This window comes from Sparus aurata, chromosome 20, assembly GCF_900880675.1.
Source record: "Sparus aurata chromosome 20, fSpaAur1.1, whole genome shotgun sequence".
Lineage (NCBI taxonomy): Eukaryota > Metazoa > Chordata > Actinopteri > Spariformes > Sparidae > Sparus > Sparus aurata.
Window position 1 is genome coordinate 19,407,936 of NC_044206.1, and position 13,907 is coordinate 19,421,842.

Below are 13,907 nucleotides of genomic sequence, written 5' to 3' on the forward strand. Positions count from 1 at the left end.
TTTTTTGGTTAAAAATGTATGAAACATTAAAATGATCATCTTTAAAGGCCATTTTCTTAAAATCAGTTTATTTCTCATACTTCCCAGTTTTAGTCTTATCTATATTATGAATGTTTTTACTAAGTGGTTTGTTCATACATCATTTATAGCCTGATTTACAGAACATTTAATTCCTAAAACTATGGCAAATTAGTGTATATTTAGATCTACATTTAGATCTTTTGAATAACTAAACATGACATTTCAGAAAATTTCAGAAAAAACTAAAAAATTATTGTCTTAATTTAAGTAATCATCTTGGAAAGTTTTAAGGTGATATCAGCCAAATCGTCTTAATTTCTTAACATACTCAAACTGGAAGATTACGTTTCATTAATTCCAACAGCATTTTTGCATCAGACTTTGTCAAGCTAGACAGCATCTGACATAATTGTTTTATAGAGAACAAGAAACCAAGCGAGTACATAAAACTCTTGTGGCTGCCAGAGGAAATGTGGTGGGCAGGATGTGTTTGAGATTATCAAGTGGAGCCTCCCATCTCATATATTTCATTAAATTCGACCCACATCACCTCTCAGGGGCTCAGGAGTACATTCCCACCTCCCTCAGTGCACCACTCATCTACAGCCCACTTAACCTCCACTGACATTGCACCTGCCATTATACGCTTTCATATACAGCTAATAAATCATATTTGAAAGGTATTATGATCTCAAGTCTGCCCGTGCACTTCCTCTCAAAGGAGAAGCAGACGAGGGTGATCCGGCACTTCCACTTCCACGGCTGGCCGGAGGTCGGCATCCCGGCCGAGGGGAAAGGCATGATCGACATCATCGCCTCGGTGCAGAGACAGCAGCAGCAGTCTGGGAACCATCCCATCGTCGTACACTGCAGGTACACATTTGAGCCCTTTATAGTAGCTTAGTTGTGTTTTCTACTGTGGTGCTTTGCATATGACGGCCATTGTTCATCCTTGAATTAATCTCTAAGATGTTTTTTTTTGTGTTTGTGTGTGCTGCAGTGCTGGTGCAGGGCGAACAGGTACGTTCATTGCACTGAGCAATATCCTGGAGCGAGTCAAGGCAGAAGGCCTGCTGGACGTGTTCCAAACTGTGAAGAGTTTACGCATGCAGAGGCCTCATATGGTCCAAACTGTGGTGAGTATCAGCAGAAGTGAATCCAACATTGGGGGGGGGGGGGGGGGGGAGAGAGAGGAATCTGTTTTTAGATTCATCACAGTACTCTTTTGAAATGTTATGTCTCGATGCATAAAAGTCACTAATCACAAATAAAACCCAGTACTTGACATTAGGATTGCCAGTAAAGGCTCATTTATGCCCCTTAATGTATTAAAACAGATGAATTCCTCTCAAATGATGTAAGTGTAGCTGCCCACATATGTCCATGTGTACTGATCCTTCTTTCCTGTTTGTCTCTGTCCTCCACAGGAACAGTATGACTTCTGCTACAGGGTGGTACAAGACTTTGTCGACATTTTCTCAGACTATGCCAATTTTAAATGACGAGATTTGCCTTAAACATGGTTTTTAATGTTGTTTTCTAAAGCTGGTTTGTCAGTTTTTTGTGTTTCTTTAACTCGGTCAAATGATCTATTTTGCTATGCACTTGTCCCGCCATTAACTGAACTCCATCCTCGCTGTAATATACTGTATGTCAGTGGATGAAAATTGTACATGAAAAAAGTAAGATTAATAATGTATATTTCACATCCTGTATGATAATTATTTTGTCATGAAGTGTTGTTTCAAACCTGGTCTCTTATTTCAGTTTTGTTGTATAATACTGTACTTTAAATGTTTATCGAAGTGTTATTTTGGATTGACCACGTAATATTTTTAAAAGTTGTAGTTATTGTATATGTATTTATGTATTGACGATGACATTCCTTTTTTTAGTTTGGAGAACACGATGGGAATGTTAACCTTTTTTTTGTTTAATACAAACATACAGTCCATTCTTTCATTTATTGATGACTTCTATCTGAGATTAGAGGCGATATTTCGACTATTTCTCATTGTCCTCAAGCTACATGCCCATCACAAATGTGATACTCTTTCCAATGGAAATACCGTCAGAAAAAGGACAAATCACTTCAGCCATAATGCGGAAAATGTTAAGTTATGCAACAGAGGCTGAGGTGACACCACTGGGGTCGATTTCCAATAAAGATTTGGGCAGAAGTTTCACAGTGAGACGTATCAAGAGTAGTTAAAAAAAGACCATTAAAGGATAAATTCACCTAAAATCTAAAATTCATGCATTATCTACTCACCCACACGTGGATGGAAAGTTGATGTTTCATAATCCACAAAACATTTCTAGATCTTCACAGCAGAACAGCTTTGCAGCATTCTCCAAAAACAACTGAAGTAGATGGGGACTTGTTTTAAAAATGTAAAAAAAAAAAAAAACAACCAGAAAGCTACTACTTCAGTTGTTTTGGAGAATGCTGCGACCATTCGCATCATTTACACTGGAGACACTGGTGGACAAAATCTTTATTACTTTTTGAAATAACCAGTTTTGTCCCCCATTACTTTTTCGTCACATAATTCGTTAAGATGCGCTTATTTAAAAAATAGCTTGCACCAAAGAGGAATTATTTTATTATGAGTTTTGATTTTAAATGTTTTGATGAATGATCGCCTCATTACATTGCCTAAATTCGCTGTGTTCAAGACAGTTTAAAAAGACAGTGTGAGAAGATAATGAATTTTTGGGTGCACTTATCCTTTAAAACTGGCTTTGTACCTCAAAAAAGTGGCATGCAACTGCATTTAACATGGATGTAACATTACTACAGTCTGCCTTTTGTCTGTAGACGGCAAAACCTATTTTGCTAAAAATGACTGCACATTAAAAAGCACATATAACTAAGCCTTTTGCCAAGAACCTGCAATACTCCAGAGTATGTTTATTGCTTTATTTATATTCTAGATTAGAGAATTTTTCACAGATCAGTGCCATATGTACATTTTTAAGATGTGGAAAAAGTAGAACAAGCCTAAGTTGAAGGCCAAGTATTTAGAGGTGATACTAAGAAAAGGTAAGTCAGTTGGATTTCATGACAACCTGTGTCAGATAACACACAGGAAGGTATTCAAAGTGTAACATTTGACGAGTCCTGTAATGGCAAATACCACGATACACAAATGTGGTGCTTCAGTGCCTGCTTAATGCCAGAGCAACAAAAACAAAAACTAGTACCATTCTATTAGATATGCTTTAGAATACAGACGTATTCTTAGATATACATTCAGAATGTTTCATAGAAAAGTATGTCATAGTAGATCCATTCATAGGAAAGTATATGAATGTGAAACAGCTTTTATGTTTATTTCTTCCGAGGCAGTAACCCCCCCCCCCCCAATCCCATCCATCTGGTACTCCGACATGAAACCAAACACTTGGAGTGATCCGACCCAACTCTGCTTTAATCCCTCGATGAGATGTGTAAATGTGTTGATGCTGTATGTAAATACTACATGACAAAGTGTTGTGAAAGTGGCTGGCCAGCGAAGGAACTGTGAAGTGCATATATTTTGTGTGCTATCTGTGGGAGATGTGAGGTGCAGCACAAGAAACGATCCTGAGTCTATTTTCCCCATGGCTTCCCCTCGCCGTCCTTTAAAGAACATCGAGGAGGGTCCATTTAGACTGCAGCTCTTTGCCTTTGCTCTCTCTGTGGGTGGTCTGTCCCTTTTTGGATTCTCGGTGTCTTTAAAATGCAAGTTGCAATATTAAATTCATCTGAAAAAATGATTGGGCTGTCAGTGAAAGTTTGTGCCACCGTGTAATACCAACAGAGGATTCATTTCAGCTCTGGGTGAGACATACTAGGATGGTCTATGTGAATAATGTACCGCATGCACCAGACCTGAACAATGGAACAATGGTTTTCTGATTTATCAGTTGTTCATTCAGCACATAAACCATCAGCAAATAAGGAGGAATGCCCGTTATGATGCCCCGTTTGTCCTACAAATCTAAATATCTAAATATATTCAAATTAATGTTATAGAAGACTAAAAAAATTAAAACACTAAATATTCTTATCAAGTTGGTGGCATTTCTTTCCTCATAAGAAGAACTTAAATTATAGATGAACACGACTAAGCTCCCAACTCAACACGATTGATTTGAACCCACATCTTTTTTGTTAAACAAAAAAAAGCTGTAGAGATCTACAGAAAATTTCATCTGTAAGAGAATATTCAGTTTTATATCAAGATCTTAATATTGAGGTCAGATGAGAGCATCAGCTGGGCCAGAATGTTCATCAGAAGCATGATTCTGAAAAGTAAAGCCTTATTATTAATATGCTACATAGGGCTGAGGACTATTTACACAACCAGTTAATTCAGCAGTTCTTTTCTTGATAATTTGGTTGCTAAAAGTAAAAATATACTGAGGAACAAGAACAACGAAGACAACGAAGAAGATGACAAAGAAGAAGAGGAAATCATCCATTCTTGCTCACTATGTCTGATCCTTTCTCCCCCTCAGGTGTGCATAAACTACAAGTTAGGAGCCTATCAAAATATACACATGAACTGTCTGTTATGTTATCTGCATTGTCCATGAGACATAGGTAATTATTGGTTATCAGTACCGGCTGAAAAAAGTCTGTATCCTGCATCCCTAAAAGATATTCAGTTTAAGATAAACTCTGATAGGGATCTTTTAATTATCAGTATTCAGATGGCAAGATTAGCAGCAGATGGAAATAATTTTCCATATGGACGCCTGACTATCGTTTTAAGACTGACTTGAAAATTTGGGAACACATCCTTTAAGTTCAACTTAATTTGTACCTGTGTATCAGTCTCGAACATAAATTTATAAAAACAACTATCAAGTGTGTGAAAAAGGAAATAAATACCAGCAGGACAAAGAAAATGCAATGCGGCAGATAGAAAACGACTGAAGGCGGTTTGCACAAAAAGAACCACAACCAAGTGTGATTGAATAGAAAAAAGAAAAACAGAAAAAACCTCAAAACTAATTCAAAACATATACAGGAACAAAGAGGTTCAGTTCTTTGTGTCTCCAGCACTCCAGTTCACACCAGCACTTCTGTTCTGTTCAACGTAAAATATAAACACAAGTCACCACTAAACCAGGGTGTTGCAAGCTGTCTTAAAGGTGATACGCTTTCTTTAAGACAGCTTGCAACACCCTGGTTCCAATGGTTATGTGGATGTAATTGAGACATATATTTGTGGACCTGTGTAAGTAATAATTACAGACAACAGGGGGCAGTGCATCTTAATCTATGTAGATGAGAAATGTATTCAAAGGAAAATGCAACTGATAACACACAGTTAATTTCTGTAATATGATGCCACTCAGTCAAAATTGGGTCCCTATGTTTACCACCAAAGAGCTGTTATGATGATGATATCCAGATTAATACTGAAGCTACTTAATAAATGTTGAAAAATGCAATAACTGTCAGTATGATGAAACTGTGATCCAGATGTTAGACATAAAATAACCATATCTGTCATTTTGTTCTAATTGCTTCAATAAAAAGTTCCCAGATCTTACAAAACCGTCTTGCTAGATTGCGTCATTGTTTCATGTGGTTTAAATCAATGTTAATTATTTTAAAAGCATCCAGAGTGAGTTCTTACTACATAGTTGCAGGATAATTCTTTGTTTAGCACTATTCTTAATGACCTCGTGAAAAACATGGTAGTTTTTTCCGGCAACAAGAACAGACCAAGACCAAAGTCACATCTGCTTAAATCCTGCTGATCTCTTCTGTAGGAGAAACTGCTTTCCAGTAAACATGGTATCTCTACAGGAACTGATGTGGCTTTAAAAACACACCCGAAGCGGATACTTTAAAAAGACAGCAGTCAGCAAACTTCCTCTTTTGGAGTGTCGCAACAAGAAACAGAACAAAAAAAGTAAAAGACAAATCTCCATTTTCCAATATAAATGTGATAACATGAAGCTTTCATCCATGTGATTGCCACCAGTCAATAACAAGGAGGAGTAAATTTGAGCTATTTTTGCCAAACAATCATGTTTTTTATCTTGCAGAAAATCCAAGTGACAAAAAGTCTCTTTGTTGACCATTTCCACTTCCTCTGGGACCCGGCGCCATGGTAACACTCCTCAGCAGGAGGGGCGGTAGCCAAAAAAAGGTCAGCAAGAGTGAAGAGGTCATATGAATTATGTATTAACCCTAACTGACTCTCTTATTTTGATTGACCCCTCACTAATTATATTTGGTCTTTCCACAAGGCTTCCCCTTTTCCTTCTAGTATAATATGGAACATGGGCCATTTATTGGCCGGGTGGCCTCGACTGTGACCCGTCTGCTCAAAGGCTTTCATGTGTGGCCACGGAAACTGATTTCTGATCACACTGTGTGTCAAACAAAGCCTTTTTTACTCGTTCTGTCACTTTTTCCACAAACATGCCCACATTCCTTTCACCGTTGCCTTAGTAGAATGTGCATTCAAAACCAGATGTATTTGGGGCTATACACATGTTGTATTATCATATGGAATCCAACGTTCACAAAAAGTACTGAGGAATTCTCAAAAACAGATATGAAGAGTGCTGCTTAGACCAGACGTCAGCGAAACAGCGTGTCAGAGTTTTCACCTTTCAAGGCACTTCTTCATAGAGACATTAAGACAGAATTATTTGAAGTGTGCTTAATGAGCAATGATATTAAATCGTATGTGCGCACAGGGACGTTTTCGGTTGCGGGGGTTTCACTACTTGATGGGCATGCCACTAGGTGGTGTGTCACGATCCCTGGCTGCACATGATTGGACATATGCTTTCACTCATGGGCTTTCTAAACATGAACAATTTCTCTTATATTACGACAACGATATTACTGCATTTGCTGAATCATGTTGGACGTCCAGTGATTTGCATAAAATAGCCTGAACCTCATCCTCAGCCCTATATCTCGAAACGCAGCTGATGCGAGATCCAGTGTTTCTACGCTTCCCATTCATCGTCTCTATAAGCAGCATGTTTTACCTGAAAATGGAGCTGGATGAACACTATCGACAAAAGTCAGGGTATCATCAAAGTCAGTAGGATTCATTACCAAATTTCATGGCAATCCATCCAATAGCTGACGAGACATAAAAACAAGGAGAAATAATCTTCTTCAAAAGACTTCCTGTATCTGCAAAAAGTAAAAAACAGATACACAGTCACAGTATGCTACAAAAGTGTGGTGTCTGAATCTGACCATGTTCGCACTCTTTCCTCCTGCCTCAGTGTGGCTGTGGCTGATGTAAAGAGACAGGCACCGGGTAGAACATGAACGCTGTACCATTAATATCCTATGAATGAACCGGAGATCCTGTTTGTCTATCTGTTGTCTACGTCACATTTCTGGCTTGATAATGACTTATTGTTGAATTTGTTCTCTCACTCTCTTCCTCTCCCTGTCTCTCTTTCACAGCGCAGCGTCTCGCTACACTGAAATCATTCTCAACAGGCGCTTTAAGGCCTGCTATAATTCAATCAGACAGCTTTTACTGGGATGTTAATGTGACACAGTGCCCCCGAAAATGCATTACAAGGGATATTCTATTCCCTCCCTTGTTCCATCAGGCTACTATTACTTTCAACCTTCTTTTTTAGGGCATGCAATGGAAGCTCCGATGAACTGACAGCTTGGTTTGGACCATAAATGTAGCATAACAAAGCGTAGACGGAAAGGTTGGACTATGCAATAACTTGGTGTTAAAATATGTAACGTAATTATTACATAACATATTATTATGTAAATATGTATACGTATTTTGTATCACAAGAACAGTATATTAAATTGAATCAAGATATGGTTTAAAATAAGCCTTTGACTGCTTTCCTCGTTTTATTTGGAGCATTCATACAAACAAAAAACTAAATCCAAACCATGTCCACACATCACCGGTCGCACACCTCTAAGTTACAAGCCCTTTTCCCTTATCTTAGGCTGGTTGGGATGCTTTCTGATTTGTATTTAGGATTTCACTCTCTTGCATGTTTTCTTATCACCCCTTTCTGCTGCGGTGGTTGGAAACCAGCTTAGAGGTGCATTACTGCCACCAGCTGTTGTGCTCACGTCACATGGCAATGTAGGCAGTCCTGCTGCCCAAATCACGTTTCCTTTAGAAGCAGCTAGATTTGACCTGGATCCCCAAAGTCAGTGGGATTCATACTTTTTGCACTAAGGGTATCTGCACCAAATCCCATGGAGATCTATACAATGGCATCCATCAGAATCAAAGAGAATGACTGACATTGCTATCTGAACATTGACTAAAATATGTTTGATTATTCATGTTTGAGAAAATAATACAGGAGTAATGTATACATTTATCTTTAACTGGTTTTGATTTTAAAATTGCAGTACTCTTGTATTGTTGCCAAAGGCTTAAATATGTTTAAAGGTGTGTTTTTCACGATGTGCCTTAGATTAAAAAAAACGTAATATTAACGCTGTTGAGCACTTCTTGGTAGCAGGGCTAAGAGCCTTTAAGGACAATGCAATGTAAAAGTGGCTGTTGTCAGTACTATGGTATTGGATATTATAGTTCTCCTAAGCTTGGAATGTATACAAGGCTCTAAAACTGGCCCCTGTGGGACACCACACCTATGTTTCTGGTTTAAAGTTGCCAAAGGAGATAGTCTCTATTTTTTCAAATTATTAAGTTGGCCACAGTTAAAATATAACTATGTCAAGTAAACCTCAACAGAGACAGAAAACAGTTTGCATTAAAACCTAACTGGAAAAACATCCAACTTCAACAGCTGAATAGTTCCTCGATTACAGTATCGTGCCACGAAAAGGGAAGTTGGTTACAGGCCTTTAATTATTAATTACAGAGTTCAATATTTTATTGTTGTTAACATTGTTGCTCTGAAGCTGTTTTAATGAAGCCAAATAAAAGCAAACAATAAAACATAACTATGAAACACTGTGAAGAGAGGATAAACAAACAAAAAAAATTAACATGATTTGTGTGGTTATAGTCAACACATAGAATAGAATAGAATAGAATAGAATAGAATTACTTTAATGATCCCAGACTGGGAAATTATTTACATATACGTAGTGGCAATTTAGATTCCCAGATTATTGTATTATTTTCTAATGTTAATCCCTTTATAAGGTGCTTTTTGTTGTTACTATAAATGCATGAATTGTCTTAGTTAGATTCTGCCATGTAAATTGTATCCATGCATCATTCTTGCTGTTTGCATATCGAGAACCACAGTGAAAATGGAGCCCCAAACTTTGCTGTGCCATCTTTGACTAACATGTCGAGTTGTAAATCTTGGTTTTTATTTGTCAGGAAAAAACTAAACCAAACTAGAATCAAGTAAACCGTGTTTAATGAATTTCCCCAGTGGTAACACATAATAAGAGTGCTTACTTCAAGTCATAGTGATTGCCATGGGAATCTGGGATAAACAACTGAGAGAGTCTGGGAGAGGGTGGTCTGATACTGCAGAGTCGGAGGCCTCTGGACAGAGGGCAAGAATTTGCAAAAAAAAGAAATGAATCAGCATGCGCCTTTGATGCTTGAGTCATTAAGTGTGGGGTAAAAACAGTCAAAATGAAGCTGCTTATCAACAATCTGGTCCAGCTGTGTCCATATCCAAGCAGTTCAATTTTCATTCTTCACTGAGTTGAGCAATGGAAGGTGCGGTAAAAGTGAACAAAAACTTCAACACCAAAGGTTTTAAACCACTGCAGGAAGGACCCATGATGTACTATTAAAATAACATGTTCACCCTTATTTTTTTTCAGGTTTTCCATCCGTCTTGCCTATCTTTGTGAGTGAGATCTCATGAAAACCTTGAGGCAATTTCTTTATATTTGGCACAGTCGTTGACTCAGACTCAAGGATGACAAACTGATTGGATTTGGTGGTCAAAGTTCAAAGGACCCCGTGACCTCACGTCTGCCCATAACATTCTTGTGAATGTGATACCTCAGGAACACCAGGAAAGAATTTCTTCAAATTTGGCACATACGTCCACTTGAACTCAAGGATTCCCTGATTACTACTTGGCGTTTAAAGTTCAAATGGTTAGGGTCACAAAACACGCTTTAGTCGTTTTATCTTTGTGTTTGCACAGAATCAGCTTTACTAGCTATGCACAAGAACACATACTCGACCTGTTTTTTGTTTTGCTCAATGAACATACACACTGTCAGACACTGTTACAAAACCTCCTTATCGGTTTTCTGAACCGAAAACATTAATCCATGTTAGTAACTATACTTCACATCTGCAGGCTTGTAGTCTTCTGCCAGCCTTTCTGCTTTTGCTAGATTCCCAATAAAGAGCTTTCCAATAAATATACTCCCTTCATTTAAAAAAATCATCAACAAAACCAAAGTCAATAAATCAAACAGGAAAAAGACCATTCCCTGACCAAGCAGCCTGTTGACATCTGTTATTAGAGTGGCAATATGAAGTGATTAATGTACAGGGTTTTCTGAAGAGGTCAGCATAGCTCAACAAAAGACACTAAACATGAAATATTGTTGTTATGGTTGCATTTTATTAACCCACTGCTCTCTAGCTAAAAGCCTTCTGGGTGCCAGTCAGATAAAGAGGCCACAGAGTTAAGACTCTGATTTAGTGATCATCATGTTTGAGTGCTGATTGAATATGTGGTCCAACAAAAGTCACAAGCCCTGTCTGGAAACCCTCTCAGTTCCTTTCTCGTCTTTTGTCCGTCTCGTCTTCTTAAAGCTCTGAGGAACTGTTAGATGCTGCGTCAGTGAGCGATTTTGCAGAATGAGGAAACAATGACAATTGTGAAAGGCCTGAAAAAAAAAATGTAAAAATCGACTTGCAACACCTTCTGCAGGTTGATGTTTAACACTCTTCCGTTTCTGTGCTGTTACGTTCAAAATAAATTTGGCAAAAATACAGTACATGGTGCTTGTATTTCTGGGAACTAACCTTGTTAAATGCTCAATAAACGTGCGTCATTGGCGTCTGAAGAACAAGGGCGAGTCCCAAAAGGTAAATATCTCGAACAACACCAGCATTGCTTCATTGCCCGCTTTATACTGCAGTTCAAGCACAATGTCCGAATTACAGTACATACTCGAGGCAACCAGGACTTGGTATGATAAACGTTGATAGAATATTAGGTCATATTTCTGCTTGATTAAGGATGAACAGGTGTCAATTTCTCGTTTCTGCCAAGGCCAACACAAAATGTTCTTATGAAATTAAGAGACTGTACCTCAAGATCATGTAGCTTGATGAGGTGATCATTTTGTGATCCGTCTGTTATTTATGAATAAGGCTTCAAGTTTAGTTTGATATTGGTCAAAACAAAGGGAATGCATGTGAAATAACAAACTGTACCCAGGTGATGATAACAGTCAGTGATCAGTCAACAATGATCATAATGTTTGAGCATTAATTTCTCTTAAGAACATATCAATACCTGAGACAGAGAATCTATGAACAACACTGTATTCGATGGCCAATGGCAAAAATGAAAAAGCTAGCCCCTTCCAGCCATAAGACCTGGGGGCACTTGCACTTATCAGAGTTTTCACAGACAAAAGTGTCATCTGGGGTGCAGCAGAGCATCACTTTAATGGAATAGTTTAATGTTTTGAGTATTGCCATTTATCTGCTTTCCTGTCTTGAGATAGATGACCAAAGCGAGACCACTCTCATGTCTGGCCCAGATACCATAATTGAGGCTTTTGAAGCTTTAGAATTACATATCAAAAGTTTGGACGTAATTTCTTGCTCTCTTTATCAGTCTTTTGGTTTTTATTTTGTTGTAGCCAATGTAACATCTCCATTAAAATACTGATTTGGAAGTCAACTACCATGGCAACAGTAGAAGCTTTAAAGCATTTGGGTCAGCCCCTAATGTTTGAAGGGTTTCCCAGAGGGTGTAAGTTGACTCCCTGCTGGGCCTAAGCATTATGGAATAAAAAAAAAGGAAAACGTATTCTAAAGCTGTTCTTACTTAAATGTGTTGTTCAAGAAGCAAACTCCTTTCAGAGATAGATTGCTGCAGGACTGAGTCCAAAAACCCTGGAAATACGTTAGTGAAATGTCTGAAAGAAGGTCTGTGTTAAACACAAGCTGAAGAGATTTTCATGTTTTTTTGTTCTACAACATAAAATACATCTGTTAATACTTTACCTTTGAATTAACTTTAACTTTCCATTGTTAAAGTTGCCATGAGGTGGCGTGTTTATAGCTGAACGTTTTACTTCTGGTGGTTTCATTAACGCTACAAAATTCATACAAGTTGCGTTCATCTGTGTGGATTAACAACATTTGTATCTTATTTTCTGCAATAATCCAAAATCCTGAGAAAACCTGGGTGATGCTAACCCTAACACGTCAGCCCTGCAGCTTTCTGCAACTCATTGCGTAGCTTGTGTGCGGTTGAGAGAGATAAAGGAGAGAGCATGTGTGGGGAAGTGAGTATGCAGTTTGCAGTAATTTAATAGTGTTGTACAGTTTAGGGTGTCTACTTTAAATACTGCAACTTCTCAAGATCCAAGCCCAAATTGAAGTTTTTGGCAAAATGTCAAAATATTCCTTTAGGGGATCAGATGGGCATGTCGGATCTAGTTGAGCAGATAAAACAGCATTTTGGCCAACTCGAGATGTCACTGTGCAAACCAGAAGGACCAGAGGGGCGTTTGGACCAACCACATCAGCACTTAAGAGGCACTAGGGCTAACTAGAGCTGTACTGTGTCATGGGATACAGCTAGGAGTATTCGGGGGGAACTTAGACTCCGGCACTCAGAACATAAGTAGCAGAGGCAGCAATCCCCCCGCCCCTGCCCTCACAGTGTGCACACCACTGGATAGATAGATATTTACCAAGACTAATGATGATTTTCATATTTAGTGACAGACTGATGGAGCGTCTGCAGATTCAAGCTGAATGATAGGACATCGCTGCCATCCTGAAGAAAATATTCTGCATGTCATTAAGGATTTCATTAAGCGAGGATTATTGTTGTCATAATAAATATGTGTTTTTCTTTTAACACCGCACAAAACACTGGGAGAGCTCCGAGCAAAATAATACCTCCGTCTGCCGCCCTGCCATTAAAAAAAAACAACAAAGCATTCCCCCAATGCCACTTGTCCCGATGGCGTGTACACATTAGCATGCATAGTGATCACACCCATACATTAGGTGGTTTCTGCTGATGGTGGCAGATTTTTCTCATAATAGTATCAGTGCTGTCGGGTGGTGGTTTATTGTCGTGTTTAAAGTGTAGCCTGGAGTGTGAATTTGAATTGGACTCCCCCTGTGACCAGGGCTCAAACACAGACAGAGCTTTGTTTTTCAGCCTTGGATAAAAGTGTGTAAAACATGTGCGCGCACACAAAAACAACACACAGGTAGCAGTGTCCATGCCATGGCCCTGGTCTCAAGGTTTCGCTATCATCCTGTGCTGAAAGCTGTGCCACCCTGATTGTAGAGATCTTATGTAACGCCTAACTTTATAGGCTCTGTATTTGAGGTAAAAAACTTCACTGGAGCCATTAAGAGATAATTTACAGAGTTTAGATTACATCTATTAAAACAAGGGTTTAAGGAAGAGACTGAGTTCACCCGCTGCCTTTTCTCTTCTAAACCCTCCAGCTTCAGCTCCCATCCAGATCTAACAGTGCTTTCATGTTTGACCCACTTTTACAAGACAGAGACAATGGCAAAGAGAAAGAGAGGCAGAAGGAAAATGATGAAAAAGACACCAGTGGAAGAGAGTCAAGGCAGAGAGGCAGATTGAGAGGGCGATGGGGAGGGAGGCATGAAGAATGAGTGGAAGGGTGACAGCGACAAAGAAAATGACAAAGGTGTGGAGAGAGAGAGAGAGAGAAAGAGAGAGGGGAA

General features: G+C 38.7%; 1 protein-coding gene across 9 annotated transcripts in view; it reads left to right on the forward strand.

Moving 5' to 3' along the window:
* The window catches only part of ptprea (protein tyrosine phosphatase receptor type Ea), a 61,295-nt gene extending 57,512 nt beyond the window's left edge, over positions 1-3,783 (forward strand). For all 9 annotated transcript variants that reach the window (XM_030401166.1, XM_030401171.1, XM_030401169.1 and 6 more), the window contains 3 exons: positions 743-894; positions 1,022-1,157; positions 1,449-3,783. In XM_030401166.1, coding sequence (XP_030257026.1) covers positions 743-894; positions 1,022-1,157; positions 1,449-1,523 — 363 coding nt within the window. In that variant the 3' untranslated portion in view covers positions 1,524-3,783. The remainder of the gene's footprint in view (positions 1-742; positions 895-1,021; positions 1,158-1,448) is intronic.
* Positions 3,784-13,907: the final 10,124 nt, after the last annotated feature.